The sequence below is a fragment of the Mauremys reevesii genome, linkage group 2, assembly GCF_016161935.1.
Source record: "Mauremys reevesii isolate NIE-2019 linkage group 2, ASM1616193v1, whole genome shotgun sequence".
In the NCBI taxonomy this organism is placed as follows: domain Eukaryota; kingdom Metazoa; phylum Chordata; order Testudines; family Geoemydidae; genus Mauremys; species Mauremys reevesii.
In genome coordinates this window covers 66,567,346-66,589,424 of record NC_052624.1, presented here as the reverse complement: position 1 = coordinate 66,589,424, position 22,079 = coordinate 66,567,346, and the positions used below count along the sequence as shown (strand labels likewise).

Below are 22,079 nucleotides of genomic sequence, written 5' to 3'. Positions count from 1 at the left end.
CCATCTTATAGGTCAGTTGCTAGAGATTTTGGCACAGGAAATAACTACTTTAATTCTGATCACTCGGAATTGGCCTGAACCCCCAGAAGAAGGATTGAGTTACTGAAATCCTGCATGTTACCTGTGGCGACTGATTCTCTCATAAAGCTTCTGCAGTGTATAAGTATTCCTAGTAGTCATAGGCGGCATGTAACAGAAAAAAATCCTCTCTACAGTTCTGGCAATGTGCTATAATTAATGTAATTACCGTGCCCTACAGCATGTTAGAATTAATTTCAAATTTCAATTACGTAGGCACACAGGAACAGGAATTGCCATGCAGGATTAAACTCATGGTCCATCTAGTTCAATATCCTGTCTCTGATAGTGGCCCGCACCAGATGCTTCAGGGTTAGGTGCAAGAAGCTTCCTAACAGAGGTTGGCTTAAACCCTGAACCATGAAATTGAATATCTCTTCTAAGCTTTTTGTTAGCATTAACTGTTGTAACTCTGGATATTATTATTATCTGTATTTTTCTGAAGATACTTGCAAAGATTTTTTTGGCCTCAGTGACATCCTACAGCAATGAGTTCCATGGTTAATAAAGTTGTGTGACAAAGCATTTCCCTTGGTCGGTTTCAGATTTGCCATCTTTAAATTTAATTTAAGGAATTTACCATATACCTACATCCGGTTAAGCATAGGTTTAGAAGACTCTAAATGATAAACATCATGATGCTCACCAGTCCCATGGATGTGTATCTAAGTGGTCTACATGGACTATTCAAAACAGTGAGAACTGTCCAGTGGGCTGCCTGTTCTCCTCTCTACTCTGTGTAATCTTTGCCACTAAATGGAGCAGGATATTTGTTTTAGATCCTGCTCTAGGTTGAATCTTGGGTTATTCCTTTGGAGTATGATGTGATTTTCTTCAGGCCTGGTTATAATAATAAAAAAATAAAGCTATACCAATCTCCTAGAGCTGGAAGGGACCCTGAAAGGTCATCAAGTCCAGCCCCCTGCCTTCACTAGCAGAACCAAGTACTGATCTTGCCCCAGGTCCCCTCAAGGATGGAACTCACAACCTTGGCTTTAACAGGCCAATGTTCAAACCACTGAGGTACCCCTCCCCCTTGGGGAATGCTATGGGGTATTACAATAGCACCTGACATGGGAAAGGAAGGGTTGAGTAGGATTTACACAGGTGTAACAGAGGCTAGAGACATTACAAACGCTCAAGAAGTTAGAGAAAATGTACAGCTATATCAAAGACAAACTGTATGTGATTTTATTGTGTTGAAAGGGATCATTCATTATAACAGAGACGTCTCTATAGCTGCTGGTTTTTTTTTCTTGATTTAGAGTCTTACATCTCAGTGTTACATTTTGTTGATAACGTAATGAACATTAAAATGACACATACTATTTCTTTCTTATAGTCAGCAGTAAATCATAACTCTTCTCAGCACTTGCTGCTAGTATTCCAAAACATCTAATTTATGCTTCTAATTGTTTTGAGACAGTGTTTATACTTGATCATTGTTTTTGCAGGCATTAATACTGCTTTTGTGTGTATTTTCCCCCAGATGTTATAGCTGCAGCAGAGAACAAATGTAAGAAGAGCTCAAATCACATGAAGAAAATACATTTCCTTTTGCTAGAGCATTGCAGTGCAAATGGTGAGTTATCGGTTAATGGTGGGACATCTAATACAGAATTTACATCTGAGTTTGAGCTATCACAATTCAGAAGTCAGTCCTGTGGAATTGTACAATTTAATCCCTGAAAGAACAATCCATAATACCAAAGATACCTGCCATTAAAACCAATGTAGTACAACTTCTCTGCTGAGCCCCTGAAAGAGGAGGGCTCAGTTAGTGATTCCCCTCCAAGGACTGAATATTTCCCTAATCCAAGGTTCCCAGCTCCTATACTCAGTCCAGTCCCCGTATCATAAAAGCTCTGCAGGCTCTTTCCTGTGAGGTGCTGAGTGCCCTCCACACATACTGGCTTAAGAGGAGGTAGAGGAGGGTCAGCTAGTGTCAGGGTTGGGCCCTGTAAGAGCAAGGGGTCATAGTAAACCCAACATAGTTTTAAGTTCTGAGAGCTTGGGAACCACCAGAGCTGCAAATAAATGTTTTATACAGTCACAAAACTAGAAATCACAGCATTCTGCCAATTCCATTAGGTTTGTGAGCTACCGGTTGCTAAAATCATGTGGGAAAGACTGTTGCAAAGTTGACAGGCCAGCACCAATGTTTCCAAGCCAGCAAAAGCAATGGCAGAATTGAATTTTTTTAAAAACATAGTGTCTACATAAAATGTAAAAAAAATACTGCGCATAAGGGTCTCTGTTACACTAGGGTCTTTATCGAATGCTACTGGCAGCCCACCCTTACTATCTCCCTCCAGTAGCAGAAGGATCTTTGGAAGGAAAGGGCTGTCCCTGGCAAAGTGTTCACTCTAAAGCAGAGATCCTTGGAAGGAGACCTCTGGAAGCTAATTTCCTGTGTGATATAGCTATGCTATAAGAGATGGTCCTTACCTCTCCAACCAGGGAAATCTCAACTTCATTTTCAGTGTACCTGACAAAATGTAAATAAGTATTGGCACTGGATATGCTTCAAGAGAAGATGTTACTGGTAATATGTCTTGCTTAATTCTTTGTGTTTGAGAATGTAATTACTACTAGAAATGGGTCCAGACCAGAGCCACAGATCTCAACAATTCTGAAAGGGATGAGGATTTGAAATCTGGATCTGAAGCCTGGCGTATCTTTAAGACTTTTTTGACCGAATGGGAGAAACTCCAAAGAGAAAGGTGTGCTAAGCTTGCAAGCCAAAGTGCATAACAAGCATGCTGAAAGTGTAACAGAGGTTCTTTTGTGTTACTGCACAGTACAGCCAATCGTACAATGAATTAACAATATTGACATGGCCAATTCTCGGGAACCCAGAACCTATTTGCTCAGTTCATATCCATGTTCATGGTGTGGCTTACATTTTAAAACCTACTATACAAATGAACTAAGATCAGTAGTGTGATCAGTATACGGCACTGGAAAATCTCTAGTGTGCAGTGTGATTTGCAAAACAACATCCAGTGAAACCTATTTAAGTGAATAAAGGCTGTGTTCACCACTATGTGAGGGTGGATTGGTGTGGGTTGTGCATACACATCATTGCCCCAACACTAATACACAACCCATTTCAAAGTGGTTTACAAAGGAAGTTAAATATAATTATCCCTATTGAAGAGGTGGAGTAAAGTGAGGCACAGAGAGGCTAGATAACTTGCCCAAGATCAGGAAGCAGTTTTGTGGCAGAGTCCTGAACAGTATCTTGCACTCTCAACTCAGTGCCCTAGCCAATGCTGTCATCTCCGCTACAAACAGTGAAGGATGCTCCAAACAATGGAAAAGAAAGTTGTTAAGAACATAACATGCCCCTGCACAATCGAGCTCTGCTCTCTGCTGAGGCACCTAAGTTTCCTCAGAGAGGAGCTCTTCTTTTATGAACCATAGGAGGCTCATTGGAGCAGAGGTCCTCCATAGATGGCTTGTGAACACCAAATTCCTCTGCTGTGCTTCTCCCACTGCAGCTCAAGCCCATCTCTCCTCATTGCAACCCCCACAAAACACTTTCCTGGTCACCCTGTTCCATCATTTCTCATGACTCACTCACCTCAGCTTTGCAGGGTGCTATTGCCTGGTGTGTCAGGGAGCTGAAGGGACATGAGGGGTGGGTGGGTGGGTAGGGCTATAAAGGCCAGAATGGGACTGTGCAGGGCACTGGTATTTGAAGAGGTCTCCCAGGACAGCTTCCTTTTCTCTTTGACACACCAGGCAGCACTGCTAGGAGAAGAAAGTGTCTCTACACCAACACTTCACCAAAGGCTCCCTGTGACACTACTGCCTTAGCGCACCAGGGAGCCCAGGCAGCAGCACAGCGGGAACCCTGCAAGCTCCATTGTGTTGCAGAGGCAATAGTCTGCCCTCAGACCCTCTGCAAGGCCCCTCCTGGCTATAGCTCCCGTACCACCACCCCCTGCTCCTTTTTGTACAAAACCCTCTTCTGCCCACTTACCGGCCCCTCCAAACATCCATGTTTAACTCCTCACTGATGCCTAAAAGCCGCACTGACTATCTCCATGTACCACTCCAATCCAGCATGTTCTGGTACTGCTCCCTAGTGCATTGAGAGCTGAAGCAGCGGCTCTGAACCCTCCTCTTGCCTGCCACACAAGCCCCTTTCCATGCAGGGGCGGCTCTACCTTTTTGGCCGCCCCAAGCAGTCATGCGCGGGAGGCGCCCCGGAGCCGTGGGAGCAGCGTACGTCCCGCGGGCATGACTGCAGAGGGACCGCTGGTCCCGCGTGGCTTGGCTGGACCTCCTGCGGCTGCGGACAGTTCGCGGGTCCGGCGGCTCCGCTTGAGCTGCCGCAGTCATGCCTGCGGCAGGTCCAGTCGTCCCGGGGCTCCGGTGGACCTCCAGTAGGCATGACTGCCCAGCCTGCCGCCCCCCCCCCGGCTGCAGGGGACGGGCCGCTCCTCGGCTCGCAGCGGCAGGATGAGCTGGGGCCCCAGTCTTTTTCCGCCCCCTAGATTTTGCCGCCCTAGGCACCAGCTTGTTTTGCTGGTGCCTAGAGCCGCCCCTGTTTCCATGCCCAGTCTTTGTGCTCTCAGAACACCTGGGCTGCTGCCCAGTCTGGCTCCTTGGTCCCCTTAGGGGCTCGGTATGGAGCAGAGCTGGGGCATCAGAGAGGGAGGTGTAGCAGCATCTGAAAGGAGAAGTAGCCAGCAGGAGCTGACAGTTGAAAGCATTTCCTTACTGAGAACAGACAACTTGTAATGACTAATGGGAACATGAGCTGAGAATCACCCACCCCCATAATCCTGCTAGCACTGATCAAGCTAGTGTGCTAAAAATAGTAGTGTAGGCATCATGGCACTGGCAAGCAGCAGCACAGGGTAACCACCCTAAGAACAAACCTAGCACGTCTTGGGCAGGAATGTGCACTGGCCCATGCTGTTTGTGCTACACTGCTGTTTTTGGCAAGTAGCTTGATAAGAGCTAGCAGGAGTATGTTTGCTCGGGTTGGGGGATGGGGAAACCCCTCCCTCCCCCCCCCCCCCCGGGAGCTGGTGTGGAGTAGCCAGTACATGTTAGCTACTGCAGCCTTATTCCCAATGTCAATACACCCTTAGTCCTGCTTTAATAGCAAATCGCAAGGCAACCCTAGCTGCGGAGCATAGTACTATGACTGGCTAGCTCACTGTATGGATACTGTGTAGCCATAAGGCTAGTTGCACTTTAGCCCAGTTTAGAATCTAGATGAACTAAACTCCAGCATAAAATGCTCTTCACAACATTTTGAGCCATGTTTTCATAGGGGTAAGGTTTGGATGACAGCTTGCCTTTAAAACGCGCAGATCACGTAAGAGTTGCTGGGAGCTACATCACAATCTCTGCAGGCGGCAAGGCGAAAGCAGTATTGTTAATAAAATAACGTTCACACCGTGGAAACAGGCGAGTTGTACAAATGGAAATTTCTGAACTGCGAGCGCATTGGGCTGGCTCTTTACAGATTGTTTCATTTGATTAGTAGATTGTAGATGCATTTTTAGTCATCTCAAAAGCACTTCCATTTTTCATGCTGGCAGGTCTGACATCTTTCTTCTGCTTCGGCATCAAAACAGGAAAAAAGAATGGTATGGTAACCAGCCATGGAGTGTTATCAAAATTATTTATACACAGCATGTAACTATTGCTGAAAGGCCTGATCCATACATTATTATGCGTACTACTTAGGATGGCAGGATTGGTGAGCTTCTAAGGGGGCAAAACAAGGCATTGCGAGTAGGAGGATAAATAAGAGAGAAATGGGGGAACTTGTACTCTTGGCATGAAATCCTGGCCCTCTTGCAGTCTTTGGGGCCAGGATTTCAGCTGTAGAACTCAAACCTGAACTCCATTTTGGACCCTTTATGAAACGGGGGGGGGGGGGGGGAGAGGAGGGGTGGCAGGAAAGAACTTAAAACTGACAGTTTTCCCCCATTTGTTAGGGGATTTCTAGGATGGTGTGAAGTTGAACTAGTTTGCTCCTATACCGGCCCACCATCTGGAGGGTAGGGCATGGCCAGAGCATGCTGTACTCCAGGGAAACTTGAGGCTGCTCTAAACTATGCTGGAATGACTGAAATGGCCCATGGAAGGCTCCACGATCAGGTGTCCACAAGGGGCTCTTTACAACCCGTCCTCCTCACCTGCCCTCAGTGCTTTCTGAGTGCAACTGAAGATGGAAGTTCCAGTTTAGCTTGGTACCTTTCCTGGGCCAGGACTGTTGCATCCTTTGTCTTGTGTACAGAGCAGAGCACAGGGTCAATATTTAAATGACAAATAATTCATGTGTGCATTTTCTTTCAAATGGCACTCGTCTCTCTATCGTAACATTGACTATTTCTTACCAGGGCTGAGCCAAGGCAAAAAAAGGCAATTTGATGAAAACCTATATTCATTTTTTGGGACCCTTTAAACATATGTACAGTGAAAACAAAGGATATAAAGTTGAAACCAACTGTGGTTGGTTTTGTTTTGTATTGAATATCTAGAAAACAACCAGCAAACATGGTCTTCATTTATAACCTGAAAATAAACAGTGTTAAAAATGGAGTAGCAAATAAAATAACTTGCATTATGGATACAAGGATGCCTTGTTAAGGAAACATAATTGAAAGAACCTCATTGACAACTTTGGTCTTGAATTTACAATGCCTGGATTACCCCTAGCATAATTTCAAGTGTAAATACGTTGTTCTTCTAAAATGCAAGATGCATACGCCTTCTGGATGTCCAAGTCCCTCTCATTGTTTGATGTGTTTTATAAGCTCATTTTAAGACCTATTAGATACAACTCTGGCCATGTATGAATAATGCATGGATGGTTTCCATTCAAAGCAACAGAAAGCAATATTAGAATGTAAAATGTTAGTGTTTTGAGTGGTGGGGTTTTTTAGGTTGAATGAATACATTTTATTTTTAATTGTGCTTTTCTGCTTTCCCTAAGCACGATTTAAGCCTACATGAGATAAAGGCATCATAATAGAGTCATTTTTGAAAATGCTAGTTTTGTTTGTGTTGGGTAACTGTACATCTAGTGAGCATGGAGTCATGATTAGTTGCAGTCCCATGTACTTTTGGTTTCAATATTTAAAATTACTCATAGGTCAGATTTAACTCATGCAGTATACTGCCTTTTTTCCTTTCTTTTTAGGTTGCTTGCCTTTTGAACAAACAAACAATATTTTAGGCAAATCTTACATCCTTGAAGGAGATCAGGGATTAACGTGCCTTAGAGAAATGTGTAAATGGAATGAGTACCTGAGCCAGAATTCTGATTATATGTAGTTTAAGAAACAGTCTCATTTATGGTATGTTATAATCTGCCATACTGTCGGTGGTGCAAAGTGATGCTGGCCAGGATTCCTGTTGGAGCTTTGTTGACTTGTGGTCATATTTAAGGACAATACACATTATAGTGATGTTTTCCAGATAGCTTTAGAAAACAATTGGCTTTCTGCTTAAATCAAAAGTTGTCAGTAAACACTCACTGCAACTAGGTTATTGAAGTTTCTGATAAATATTTGTTTACAGTGAAATTGCCCTTGTACATTTGTAGCCCAGTTCATTCCTCATTCCCATTTAGTTTGTGAAAAATACATCAGGGATGCATTTGGCCTATGCAGACTAATTTTGTATTAACTACTACTAAGAATGCTGTTTGCTTCCTATCAATTTCACATGGAATCGGGGATCTCACAGCTGACAGCCTTGGGAAAGATCACTTAAAGAGCAATGGTGACTATGGGCCATATTTCACATCTTTATATGGCAGTCAATGGAAGTTTTGCCTAAGTAGGAGTATAATATTTTGGGCTTGCAGTATATGATCTTCTTACTGGGAGTTGAGTGAGCAGCACCTGCTACAATCAGCTCCTAATCTGTACAGAATGTCATTTAGAAAAGCAACTTCAAAGGGTTCTGCTTAGGGTGCGTTCAACTTCTTTAATGACTAAAGAATGTAATCAGATCCATGTAGGCGGATTGCTGCCTCTAGGGAGAGCTCCATTAAAGTCATCAAGATTCTGTGTAGATGAAGAGGTCCACTCATACAGCTTTCATTGCAGAATCAGGGCCTTGGTTTGGTATAAGTGAAACCTCTGTCTGGTGTAAAGTGCCACTCAAGGATTCAATAAAATCCCCCCTGCTGAATAGAAGCTGCATTTTAATCTTATTTTTCTTTGAATATAATGCACTGTGTGATGATACACTGCACTTAAATCAGAAGCCCTAATAGATGGCTCTAAGTTTGTATAATAACTTTAAGAGTACATTAGCTACTGTACCTTTATCACCTATTGTGTATGGAAGAAAATATTTTTAAACTGAAAAATAAAGTTAAAGTTTAGTTAAAAGATTTACTTGCATGGGAGTGATATCACAAAACTTGCTTTTAATGTGAACACGTCACTTCACAGAATGAAAAATTATTTATAACACTTTACTCGCAGTTTGGTCACTTTTACATTAGCTGTACACATTTGCTGAAGTTCATAGGTATGTATCGTCTTTAGGCCTAGGCTATATCAGACTGATTGCACATTTTCCTTTCACGCAATGGCTCTCCTATAGTGCACTGAAGTGTCAGTGAGCACTGTCTAGTTACATTCTCCTTTTTACTTATGGCTCAACAAGAAAAAAAATATTCCCCTTCAAACCCAAATACCCTCAAGTGTCTAAAATAAAATCCACATTTTTTAGAGAATGTATAATTCATTTTATTGACCTGATTTTCATAAGTTAGGTGCACAATTGCATACCCATGTATTACAAACAATTACTGAATTTTGCACAAAAATCAAGGAATTGCACACCTAATTATTTTGAAAATCAAGCACAGTCACAGTCCATCTATGAATCCACCTTCCCTTTTCAGCACACTTTACTGAATTATGATATATTTTACACATATACATTTTGGCCAGCAAGATAATTTCCATGTTAAACAATTTCATTGCCGTCACACGCAGAATTGCAAAGTACGTTCACAGTTTTAATAGATTGTAATTAGCTTTTCCAGTTGTGCTTTAAAAACTCCAAATATAGTTTTCAATATTAAGTGCAAAGCAAATGTCCTGTGCAGCTACAATTGGTTGCAGAGTTATAAACTCCAGAATTATGAGCAGAAAGTTCCCTCATTCTCCAATTTCATCACTTGACTTTTCAGGTATGGCCTCCAGGCTTCGACGGGGCTTTGAGACTTCTGCATTTTCAGTGCCTGGTTTATTGAGTCCACATGAAAGAGCGGCATAATGGATTTGTTTCAGATTCTCCAATGTCTCATTTTTAGCATATTTTAGAAGATCAGCTTGTCCCTGTAAGAAAAGTACAGTTAGAACATACAGTCAAAAATCGGATTCTTTTCAGATTTATTGTACAGTTGCCCTACTCATGAAGATAAAAAACAGATTACTATGCGTTCGTAAGAAGCCATGCTGCTTGCTTTCTCTGGAGCCAACTGGATGTATAAACAAAAGAACAGAAACCCTCGCTACCCAACAGCTTTCAGTAACGGAATCTGCTACAGTTTTTAACACATGCTGTTTATTAATGCAGACAGATGTGGGGATTCATTTGTACACCTCACAGAGCAGTTACATGCTTTTCTTTTTTGTTTACCAGCAAGTCTCTTCACTCAACAGTAGCCTGGTGATAAACCTAAATAAGGGCGGGTGTCAGAGAAAGCCCTTGTGAGAGGGGCAGAGAGGACTGAAAACTCAGCTGGGTTACATTGATGATGCTTCCAAGGAATTGTATTTGTCCTGCTGTACTAGGCGGAGCTTAAGGAGAAGCTCGGAGAAAGGACAGGCCTAGAACAGGAATGGCTATCCCTCCCTCCCTTCCCTTGGTGGAGTCATGCTGTCATTAGCTAGGCTCTCCCTACTTGCAGTTGTGCTCAGGAAGAGCCAAAGAGGTGAACCACCACGAGGCAATGCTGCTACAAACACCAACTCCTCCATATGCTATTTACATGCAGGAATCCATAGGCTGACCATGCTACAGAGAACAGCCTCTTCCCTGAGTCACTGCACATAGAAGACTTCCCAGAACCTGTGTAGAGAGGCTCCTCTCTGGAGGGCTGCTCTTTGCTCGCAGAAGTAAAACAGGATAAGCCAGCTCTGAATAAGCATACCAGATCAGTATAGAACTTGCTAAAGAATGTTACGGTACTGACACTTACAACTGATGAAAAATATTTTCATATGGAATCAGAATGTACCAAATTATGTCTGTTTGAGTCACACAAATGGAAAACATTGTTGTATACAAAAAAAAAAGTCCTCCTTGAAATTGCAATTGGCAATGCATGTTCCACCTATGGGGAGACAAGTAACAGAAAGTTCAGCCACTGCGGCACTGGCTTCAATAACATTCTGATTCTTTCATCTGTTAAAGGAAACCAGGACATCTTTTTTTTCTTCAAACATGACAACCAAGAAAGTTAATTTAAAACATTCCGGTAGAATAAGTGAGTCATAGCGAGAGTGCATCTGTTTCTAGCATAAGTTGTTATGTGGATTAGTTAGAATGCAGTTTTAGAACTTTAACCAGGCTGTTTATTATAGGTTGTACTGGTGGCTCGGCCTACAATTAAGCTTGCCTGACACTCCCCATTATGAGACTCTGTTGCTTACAACTATGTGAATCTTTAACTGTTTGGGCTGAAATTTTCCATACTGCCTCAGCCTCAAGCTGATTTTTTTTTTCTGAAAAATTTCAGCATAAAATATTCAGCCATTTCCAATAACAAGATTACAGAAAAAAGTGGGGTTTTCTGTCCATTAAAAAATCCTTGAGACCTTTTATTTGAATGGCTCTAGTGTTCGATATTTTAAAGCAAGGACTTGTAATTTGGCAGGGGGGTGGCCTTTGTATTAGGGATGTGCCTTGTGATGTAAAAATATGCTTGTTTGGCCAAGTGATAAGCCTTTGATAAATTGAAGTTTGCACATGCTCAGTAGAGATTTCATCAATTTAAGCAGCTAAATTTCCAGAGTCTGTCCTCAGGGAGCATGCGCCTGCATATGGTTGTGCATGTTCTATCCAGCCTAGGGCTACAAGTGTGAAGCCTGACTTTCTCTGTAATGGTTGCTCCCTGTTACTTTGGGCTGGGCCCTAGAACTACGAGTAGGGAGATGGTCTCTCCTGTGCTATTAATGCCCATGCCTCTGCCCAGGCCACGTGAGGGAGGAAGCTGTCTGATTCAAATGTAGAGGGAACAAGAGCTGGACCGGTGGCGGGGGGAGGAGGAGGGAGGAGAGAATCTGGAACTGGGAGTGGGGACTGGGTGTGACTGGACAAGGAGACTGGCTAGGACTGTTTGGAAGAGAACACTGGGAGATGGTGAGAGAAATTCAGGGAGGCTGGGAGATAGCTTACGGGGAGAACATTGAAATCAGACAAGGAGCTGGGGACAACTGGGACTGACTGGACAAGAAGACCAGGACTAAAACCTACTGGGGAGAGCTGAGAAAGAGCTAGGGTGCCGGGAGAGAACAGGGACTGACTGGGAGCTGGAGTGGACAGAGTGACTGACACTGAATGACAAGCCTGCAGAAGAAGAGTGGGATGGATGGGAGAAGGACCCAAGAGACGAGAACTGAGAGTGGCTGGGCAAGAAGACTGGGACTGGAAATGGTGGGGGAGAGGGGAGAAAAGGAGAGACTGGGTCTAGGACAGTGACCATGGCTGGGGAGACTAGCAGGGGTTAGGCAGGGAGACTGGGCCTGGGTAAGTTAAGAACAACAGTACTGGGGCAAGGAACCAGGGATGGAGAAGAGACAGGACTGGGACAAGTTGAAGGGAATGGTGCAGAATGGGTCGTCAGGGCAGAGAGAGGGGGAGAAATAGGCAGAAGAGTCTGTGCCCACTAGAGCACCCTCCCATCCAGAGCCTGAAATGGAACCCAAGATTAACAGATAGCAACAGGAGATTGTCATTCTCTGTATGGACTAGCAGTGGGGTGCGGGGTGAATGGCACTCTTTTCCCATTGGGTTTCATACATAGTTGCTGACAGCAAAGGGATAGTGAGACTCAGTACTCCATTAACTCAAGTGGCAGAGGTCAGTGCAATGGCTCTAAAGATTCCAACCCTGCTGATGAACCATGGGGTTGTCAATATGATGCCACAGGATGGAATTTCCCCCCTCCCGGTTTGTTTGTTTAAAAACCTAGGAAATTACACACAAACTCTGTTAAAAGTCCACTACTGAGGTTGCAAAGTAAAGCACTTCAGTGTTAGGAAATGCCAGAATTAATTTTCCCCCAGTGGAGAGGCAGTGAGACACAGTCTTTAATTACATGATCACATACTGTTTTTCCACAGGACCAATTTTCAAAGGTTCATCATTCTTTCAAACTAATTCACCCCAGAACAATACAAGGCACCGTTCCTTGGTAAGGGCTATTACAGTGACACATTTCCTTTCTTTGAGCCCTGCCATTTTGGTTTTGGGGATATTCAAAAAAAGGAAGCAAGACTTTAAAAAAAAATTCAAAGATTAATCAATTCCAAGGCCAGAGAAGACCATTGTAACCATCTAATCTGACTTCTTGTATAACACAGGACTCCATCGAACTCCTCTTGTCCCCCAAAAAACAACTTGATAGTTGGTAAGTCAAAATAAGCCAAATAATAGCCTTTCTTGACAAATAAATATAGCCTCTTCGGTTTCTTTTCCCTCAGCAATGCTCTGTTCTGTCTTGCCTTCTTGTTGGCCACCATGATAACCAGGGTGGCTGTAAAATATTCCACATCTCCAGGTGGAAATTTATATTTTCTGTCCACCTTCCTGGATGTGATGGCAATTGTAGCTGGGGTCCGCTATAGTGATTGGGCTGAATCCATTATTGCCTCATTTATAGGCCAGGCTATCATTCCAGAGCAGTAGATTGCAAAATATTCACTAGCTTGTGGGTGGGCTCCTGCACCTCCTCCAATGGTAGCTGGAGTGCTGTTGTTTTTTTCCAGAGGTCTTGGAACTCCTTAAAGCAGGGGTTCTCAAATTGGAGGTTGGGACCCCTTAGGGGGTTATTATGTGGGGGGTTGTGAGCGGTCACCCTTCACCCCAAACCCCGCTTCCCCTCCAGCATTTATAATAGTGTTAAAACATTAAAAAGTGTTTTTAATTTGTAAGGGGGGGGTCATACTCGGAGGCTTGCTGTGTGAAAGGGGTCACCAGTACAAAAGTTTGAGAGCCACTGCCTTAAAGTCATCCAGTTGTGGGGTCCTGAAGAGCAACACTGCTTCACCCAGAGATGATGACAAAGCAACTGGTCTTGAGGAATCTAATGGAGGAAGGGCTTGTTTCCTCTTGCTCCTCCTCATGACTACGAGAGACCTGAGTTGGTGGGAGTTCGGGCGCTGCTTGACTTGCTGAAAAAATGAATGAAGGAGCCTTAAGCATGTATGGTCAGTCTGAGTAGTCTTGTTTCCCACGAGATGACCAAGGTGCCCAACAGGGCCACAGAAGTATGGGCCTTGAGGTCCTGGTGTGAGGAAGCATGTTCCTGGGAGTGATGAGGGACCCTGGAATTCCTAAGGAGGTAAAGGGTAGTGGTAATGCTCTCAGTGAGTACACATGATCATACTTGTGATCATCACCCAAGGTAACTGAGGATGCTGAGGAGACTGAATACTCTAGATCACGGGTGGCCAACCTGAGCCGGAGAAGGAGCCAGAATTTACCATTGTACATTGCCAAAGAACCACAGTAATATGTCAGCAGCCTCCCATCTGCTTCCCACCTTCCCCTCTCTCCCTCCCCGCACCTCCTGATAAGCTGTTTTGTGGCATGCAGGAGGCTCTGGAGGGAGAAGCGAGGGCACGGCAGGCTCAGGGGAAGGGATGGAGTGGGGGCAGGGCCTATGGCAGAGCAGTGAGCACCCCCTGGCACATTGGAAAGTTGGCGCCTGTAGCTCCAGCCCCGGAGTTGGTGCCTATACAAGGAGCCACATATTAACTTCTGAAGAGCCGCATGTGGCTCTGGAGCCACAGATTGGCTACCCCTGCTCTAGATCCATCACAGATGCCGCAGATCTGGATGTTGCTGGCAACTGCGCTGAGGTTCTTGATGCCACATTCAAGAGTTTCAGCACAGTCAGGGTGAGTTAGGTTGAAAGGAGCGAATACTCCAGTTCTTATCGGATTGGAAGATCTTGATAAATCTGGCTGTTGGTGGTACATGCATTCCGGGGTAGCTGATCCAATCAGTGCTGGAGTTGAACTCTTGACCATGCCTACCCCTCATGACAGTGCTGACTTTGCTACCAGTGCTTGGGTAAAGTGTATCTTTCCCCATTGGTATTTCATTCATATAGGCCAGAGGCTCTCTAATTTATTTTGTTGGGGCCCCCTTTGAAAATATTTCAGGCTGTGATAACCTTCCCCCCACAAAAAAGGCAATAGCAAATTACTAAACATACTCATAGGAACATACTTGTGGTATTGCCACTCTTACTTCTGAGCTACTGCTGGCGTTGGCACTGCCTTCAGCCTTGGGTGGCCGGAGAGCGGCGACTGCTGTACCCACCCCTACCCCCCTCTCCCAGAAATATTTTTTGTGATCTCGCAACCCCCTTACAATAGCTTTGCAATCTCCTTTTGGGTTGGAACCCCCAGTTTGAGAAACAGATATAGGCAGAACTATTCCTAAAACTTTCCAAACAAATTGTAATCAGGAAGTGGCAAAGCTTCAAAAAAAAAGTCTCCCAAAAGGTAAAAGTTTCAAAAAATTCTTAATGACTGAAAAGGGGGGGAATGGTGTGACAGAATGGAAAGAGTCATGCAATCTCAGCTACAGCACTTACTGAAGTAACAGCAAAACACAGTAACACGGACTTTAATAAAATTAAACTAAAAAGCTCCTTTGTACAGATTCAAAGATTTGCCTTCTCAATTTAGAACTCAACAGTTGGCCTAATACAGTAATTCATTTGTTACAGGTTAAATGTCTCAACGACTAGACAAAAGCCCAATCCTATAAGCCCTCTAAATGAGGAACTACTAGGACATGCAAAACCGATCCTCAACTCCTTATTTGTTGTTACAGAAGACCCCAGTTTCTTAACACACTATTTGATCCTGATTCACAAAGCCAAGTACTATTATATACAATTGATTGCCAACTGGAATATATGTATGCATTGAAATTGTGGGCCATTCACCCTTCATCATGGACAGTCACACCCCATGCTCTGAAAATCTATGCTGCAAGACCAAGATGTATGCCAAACCCATGCCTTCCAAAATGAATGCAAACCTAACCGATGGCTCAAACAAGAGTGATATGCAGACACCATAATCCCGAATAAGTCAAAGGAAAACAACATTCAAGGAAACAAAGCGATCAGCTACCCCAACAGTAACCTGATCTTTAAAGGCAACTCAATCCTGGAGCCTGAACCAATTCCAAAACTAAACCCAGATGCTGTTTGTTGGCTCTATGGCGATGTTAGTTCTACCAGCCTTTCACCTCTGAAGACTTGCCTTCAAATCTGGGTTAGGTCAAAAGTGAAATGAGCTTAATTATCTGAATCTAGTCTCCATTAGAAAACTGTCCACATAACCAAGATATGCTACCACCAAATCTGACATGGGTGGGAACCAATCTGGGAATGGGAACAGTAAGGGGTTTGCATTGCGATGAAGCTGCCATTCTGGACTGTAACCACTGCTGTCCACTAAAAAAAGGAACAACAGAATAAAGCACAATAGTCTAGTTCATGTACAGAATACACCTGCTAACCCAAAACACTGTTATCTGAACTTCTTATTATCAGAATTCCTCATCATGAGATAGATGAGATATCTGCCTCTACAGCATGTATCTCATGCTGGGGAACAAGGAAGGGATTTGGATAATGTGGAGGTTCGGTTAAAAGAGCAACCTCCCCACCCCAGCCAGGACCCATGGCCAGGAGGATGACCACCTGGCCGTGGGGAGGCCACCCTGATGCTGAATGGCTCCTGTGGCAGTGCAGGGAGCCCTCTTCAGTCCCCACTGTCACAGAGAGTAAGTGCGTGGGGCTGTGACAGAGGAGCTGCAGAGGGCTCCCTTCACTTCTGCAGGGCTGTGGACACTCAATCGCTGCAGACACTGGTCGGGGAGGGGGGTGTCGCTTCTCTGCCTTGTCAGGACCGCAGCTTCACCCTCACACCTTGTGCCTGCAGGCATTGACTGTCACCAGCTCAGCAGCAGCACATGGAGCCCTCTGCAGCTCTGCTGTCATAGGAGTGAGCGAGAAGGGACAGCAGAGATCTCCAACCAGGACTGTGAGGAGGACAATGATGAACCCCCAGCTGTTGGTGAAGCCACCCCCTGCTGAAGGGCTCCTGCCTTCTTCATCATCAGAACTCCCGATTATCTGAACAAAATGCATGTTACTGGCATAACTGGGAGAATATTGTACAGTAGACATTCATGTTGTTCATAAGTGGTGGTTGCTCTTAGAAGGTGTTGCTGCAAATGAGCATCTACTGTATTAACAAATGTTAATACTTCACAAAATGAATTCAGTAGAGTATTGCTTTTTGGCCCGTTATGTAGTAATTGCTTTAAAAGACATCAAACTTCAACACTGATATTCATTTATAAACTGTTAAAAAACGAGGACATGAGTTAATATGCAGTATCAATTAAATTTCCTTAATGAATGTAAGTTCTCATTTGCCTGAATTCTACCCTAGAAGAGCAACTTCATCAGCATGGAAAAGCTCATGCTTCACTTTGATATTTTCAGGTATGAGCTGTAATGTCAGATCTGAATAGAAACTGAAAGGTAATTAAAAAAGGAAAGGGTTTTGGGTTTATCATCTCCTCTACATCTGTGAAATGAGATGTTGGCTTTGATCCAATGTGACACAATAACAAGTAGAATGTCTCAACAGTTTTACATTTTCTTTACTCTGTATCCTGTACTGAAGCTTGATTTTTTTTGTCACAGATTCTACTGTATCTGTTACTATTATTACTGTATATTTTACTTTTAAAATTACTTGTTGGCCAGAAATTAAAAAGGAAATAGGAATTTAAAGAAATGGGAGGGCAGACACCACAATGCGGTGGTCATAGACCAGCACTGAGCCACCAGATTGGCTGGCTCAACGGGGTGCTCCACTGTAATCTGTCTAAAGGGCAGCAGTATTTGAATAAGAAAAGGATTGGCACTGGCATCTCGATAAAATTCAGTTCATCTTGACTTGTATATGTATTGGTTACACTGTGCATCTTTTCTCTAGTGCAGGTATTTGTGCTGCTTCTTGTACATAGCTGGGTGCAGGTTCTTAAATGTCCTACTTTCCAACAAGACGGTAGAGTTTAGGCCACTTAGGGGCCATCTCCAAATAATCATCATTGTCTATTTTACGTTGGGGTGATTATGAGGTGGAAGGCATGGAATTGATGGTAAACTCCACAGTTGTAGGCCATCGGAGAGAAAAAGCATCAAACCATCAGTTACCTGTGCTGATGTGACTTCGTATGAGGACACCCCTTTGCTCTGAATCAGAAATGGTTGGTGTAGGTGCCATTGGAACATGCGGCTGCGCCACCCGGGTGCCACAGCACGCTGCGGCCACGACACCCAGCCCAGCCCACTGGAACATGCTGCGGCCGCGCCGCCCGGTCTGGCCCGCCAGAGCAGGCTGCGGCCTTGCTGCCCAGGCTGCTGGAGCAGCTCCAGCCAGCTCAGAGACATCCTCCCTTGACCCTCCCCAGATAAGGTGGGAAGGGATGGGATGGGGAGAGTGTGGGGTCCCAGGCTAGAGGTGGGGTTATGTGGGGGGGTGGTCACAGGGGTTACTCCCCTGACTCCCAACTCCTCCGCCCCCCAAAATTTCCCCACCAGCTGCTGTCCCGGCCCATCACTTTGCCGGGACACTTAAATTTACTTAGGTTTACCTCCATGCCTGCAGATGCTCGAGGTAAACAAACCATCTTGGCCCACCAGCGGCTTATCCTGATGGCCCAGGAGCCAAAGTTTGCTGACCCTTGAATTATAGGGTCAGCTTGTGAATGGCTTATAAAAATTTTTCCATTTTTACTCATCCATCTTGGGGGGTTGGCTTATAAACGAACCGTCTTATGATCGAGTATATACGGTAATTTGTTTAGAAATTACATCAGCTGCGTATTACATTCCTGACCTTTCCTTATGAAGGAGCTGAGCTTGACTCTTGGTTTTCAGCATGAGGATATTTTTGTAGTGTTGTTCAGATTAACATGACTTTGCTTTATTATAAGAGGTTATGCTTTTTGCTTAAAAGAAGTAGGCTGATTTCAAATAGCCATGGGGAAATACAGAGCAAATAAAATGAACTTGTATTGTTTATTTTTCCTTCCTGATGCATAAAGATAGCCTCAAAAGGTATATCTATACTGCAACGGCTGGAGGGACAGTCCACAGCAATGGTTCTTAATATTTAAGATGTGCTTTCCCCAGAGGAGTGGACGGAGTACTGATCATACCCACACATACATTATGGGACATTGTAGCAGGGTGGACCCCTGCTCCTGCCCTGAGGGGTTTAAAAGCTGCCTGGCAGGGCTTGAGAGCTGCTGCTCTAAAAGCTGGGCTGATTGGGGAAGTGGCTGCAGCTGGGCCACACCCCAATCAGGCCACAGCTGGCCCCTATAAGAAGGCCAGGGAAGCCAGAAGCCCAAAAAAAAGACAGTCTCTCTCTGCCTTCAGAGAGAGAGGGGCCTAGCTGCAGCGAGCTTGAGACTGGATACCTGAGAGAAGCAGGGCTGGGGACAGGCTGAGGAGCTGGGGAGCTCTAGCCTGGAAAGCCCCAGGCTGCGGCCTAGCAGAGGGCTAACAGGTACTGGGGGTTGCAGAGGGCAGCCCAGGGATAGGCCAAGGCAGCAGGTCCAAACCCTCCTTGCCAGTGATGAGTTGGCTGATGCTGCAGTCTGCCCCAGGATGTGGGGCTAGACAACGACTGGCAGTAGCCATACACTGAGGCAAGGTGGGGATAGAGGGTGAGGGTTCCCTGAGGAGGGGAAGCCCTGAGAGAAAGGGGGTTACTGCTAGGGGGCAGCACCCCATATAAAAGGGCACCGGGTCCAGGGAGGGACACGGGGGCCTAAGGACAGGTGGCTCACCAGCCTGCAGAGGGCACTCCAGCGCTGGAACGAGCTAATTTCCGGAGTCACCAGCAGGAAGCGCCGCAGGGGTGAGTCTGGCCCGTCTACAGGCATGGACACTGCAATTAGTGGGTGTGCTGAAAGGAACTCCCTGCACCTGCTTTAGTCTCAACTGTCCCTATCAGACCCTAAATTTCTGATTTAGTACTTTGACCATTACACTCAACACGTTGAACTACATGTAGTTAGTTCCTTCCTAATACAAAGTCACAATATACAACTTCATGACCACAGCTCACACTTTTTCTTTAGCTCACAATACATGCACTGCAGTCACTATTAAAACTCCATTTAGTCTGAAATCAGAGTACTTCTAAGAGTGAATTAAAATTTTACCTAATGACCCTGCCCGCAGAGGTGAAGAAAACAACATCAAACTTCAGTGGCATTAAACCAGTTAAAATATCTATATTATAAATATAATATACAAATAGAAAGGTCAATCTTTTTTTAAAAAAGGTAACACCTCACAGAAAGATTGTAAGTGTGAAGTAATAATGGCAAAGAACTTTAATATCCTCTGATAAAAGGTGATTTATACACATTATTATTATTATTTATTATTATTATATATAAAGTTTCTGCAGTTGGTAGGAATATCTATTGGTTTGAAAGTTCATAAGAATGTCAATTGTTTTTCAAACTTCTCATTAGGATGAATAATTAGAAAATGCTTTTTTAATATATGGTAGTGGTGGAAGGGGCAGATTTTGCAATGTTCCTGTGTAGTACACAATAAATATAAAAAACTAGAAACCCACACAAACAAGTTTGTATGGCAGCGATATGCAAAACAAGAATAGTAGATTTAAAATTAATTATGCGGTCAGTGCCTATCTTGGTGTATATTTAGAATTAATTGCTAGTGTCCCAAACAAAGTAGCTGGACTTTTAAAAATTATTTGCAGGTCACTTTTAAGAAAGTGGACTTGTCTTTTCATTTACCACCGTATGAAAACAAAGGACGTACATATAGTGTCTTGCTGCACCTCCACAGTCAGTGAGCACCCGGGTCTCTTCACCTTTAATAATGTTCAGTGGTTTTTTCACGAAGATACCCACATGTGTTATTTCTTAAATTATTTTGAGGGGTTCCACAATATTGTACCCTTCACAACACAAGCTCATTATGCTCGTATAACATAAAATTCTTCTTTAGAGGAAGAAATAATTATCCACATTCTATCCTGTGTTCCAGTTTGGGCAAAAGAATTGACATTCGTACTTGACATGTCTAGAGGTTTAAAGAAAATGCTAATATTTGAACTGTGATGGTTCTTAAAAGTTTTTCTTTGGAGAGGGGTGGGAGGAGGTTGAAGCTAGTAGACAGTGAATGCACTCAGAAGTTTAAAATCTCTAACTTCCTTTTTTTTTTACTTTTTAATTTAAACACCAAAACTTTTCAAATAATAAAAATATATTACCACATTTCACAAGACTACCTAGAGATTTAAATACTAATTATTTCACTGTTCTTCAATTAAGTATTATAGAGTGGATATATATCAAATTCCAAGCAGCTCTGCTCTCACCACAAAACTTTAATTCATGGATCAATGGGAAAAGGAGCTGAATGAATATGTACCTGCTGGAGGCCTGGGAATCAGTTGTGCTAGAAGCCAAAAATGCTTCCCTGTGTCATTAATAGAAATGCAATACAAACTACCTGTCGGGATATATTTTACACCAGCATGAATAATTCCTATATATCCCAATACACCAGATTTATACTGGATAAACTGTGTACAAAACGGGTTAGTGTTCTAAAAGTTTTTCAAGGAAATGCATGCATATAAATCCAAATCCTGCATCCGATGTGACACTCAAGTGGTTAAATGCTGTGCCCAGTAAGTCAATGGAAACTTTGCCATTGACTTTAATTGGGTCAGGATTACACCCAACACACTTAATGCAAAGGAAACTGGGTGGGCTGAATCCCTGTGTGAGGTTGAATCAACAGATCATGATTGTTGGAACCTTGGAAAAATGAGCCTGGTGTCTGGCTGCTCAGACAACCAGTCTGCTTGTGCCTGAAAGTTCTGTGTCTCAGCCCCACAACTTTTTCAGGCAGAACAAACACACTTTATATGGTCTTTGTTCAGCTATTCAAAATTTGGCATGCGCTGACCAAATTCTAGCTGTAAATGTGCCTAAGGTCTAATTTTTCAGAAGTGTCTAGAGATTCTGGGTGCTCATTTTGAAACAATTTAAATTTAACTATGTTCTGAGCACCTCTCCTCTGAAAATTAAACCCCTACCTCTAAAGTGTTTCCACCTAGGCACCCAAAAAAGGACTCACTAGTCACTTTTGACAGTCTTGGCAGCCTTGGTTCACACTGTTGTGAGGTGTACAACTTGCAACTAAAATAACCAAGACCTAGAATAATTGTTGTCTATACTGCTATTAGCTTAGAGATCCCTCATCCTTTTGATGGAGGCAGGTGAAAAGGACGACTCTATGTATGGAAAACACTGAGGTCACTAAATTAGTCTGTTCCTAAACAGATGAAATATTTAAATTTGAAAAATCCTAGAACCTTCTTTAATATTATGAAAACACTATAAACAATTGTAGTCAGCCACATGTTGGCCATATCTTGGTCCCCAGCATACTGAGCCCTACTTAGCTGTACCTTTTTCCTCTAGTATTTTTCTATTTTGATATTTCTCTTCTGATCACATTGTAATATTTAATGATATGCTTGACTCCTCTGCTATAAGATAAAGTATTTTCATGTATTTCTGTAACCAACTGATGTTTTTCTGTGATTTGAGAGCTATTTTTCCTGTTTTATTTTTTTGTTCTCTTCTCTGTAGAGGCCTCCTATTTATGT

The 22,079-nt window shown here is 43.5% G+C and overlaps 1 protein-coding gene across 5 annotated transcripts in view; it reads right to left on the bottom strand.

The window, feature by feature from the left end:
• Positions 1-8,490: 8,490 nt before the first annotated feature.
• Positions 8,491-22,079, bottom strand: part of PLCL2 (phospholipase C like 2) — a 247,619-nt gene continuing 234,030 nt past the window's right edge. For all 5 annotated transcript variants that reach the window (XM_039522883.1, XM_039522885.1, XM_039522884.1 and 2 more), the window contains one exon: positions 8,491-9,413. In XM_039522883.1, the coding sequence (XP_039378817.1) occupies positions 9,234-9,413 (180 nt within the window). In that variant the 3' untranslated portion in view covers positions 8,491-9,233. The remainder of the gene's footprint in view (positions 9,414-22,079) is intronic.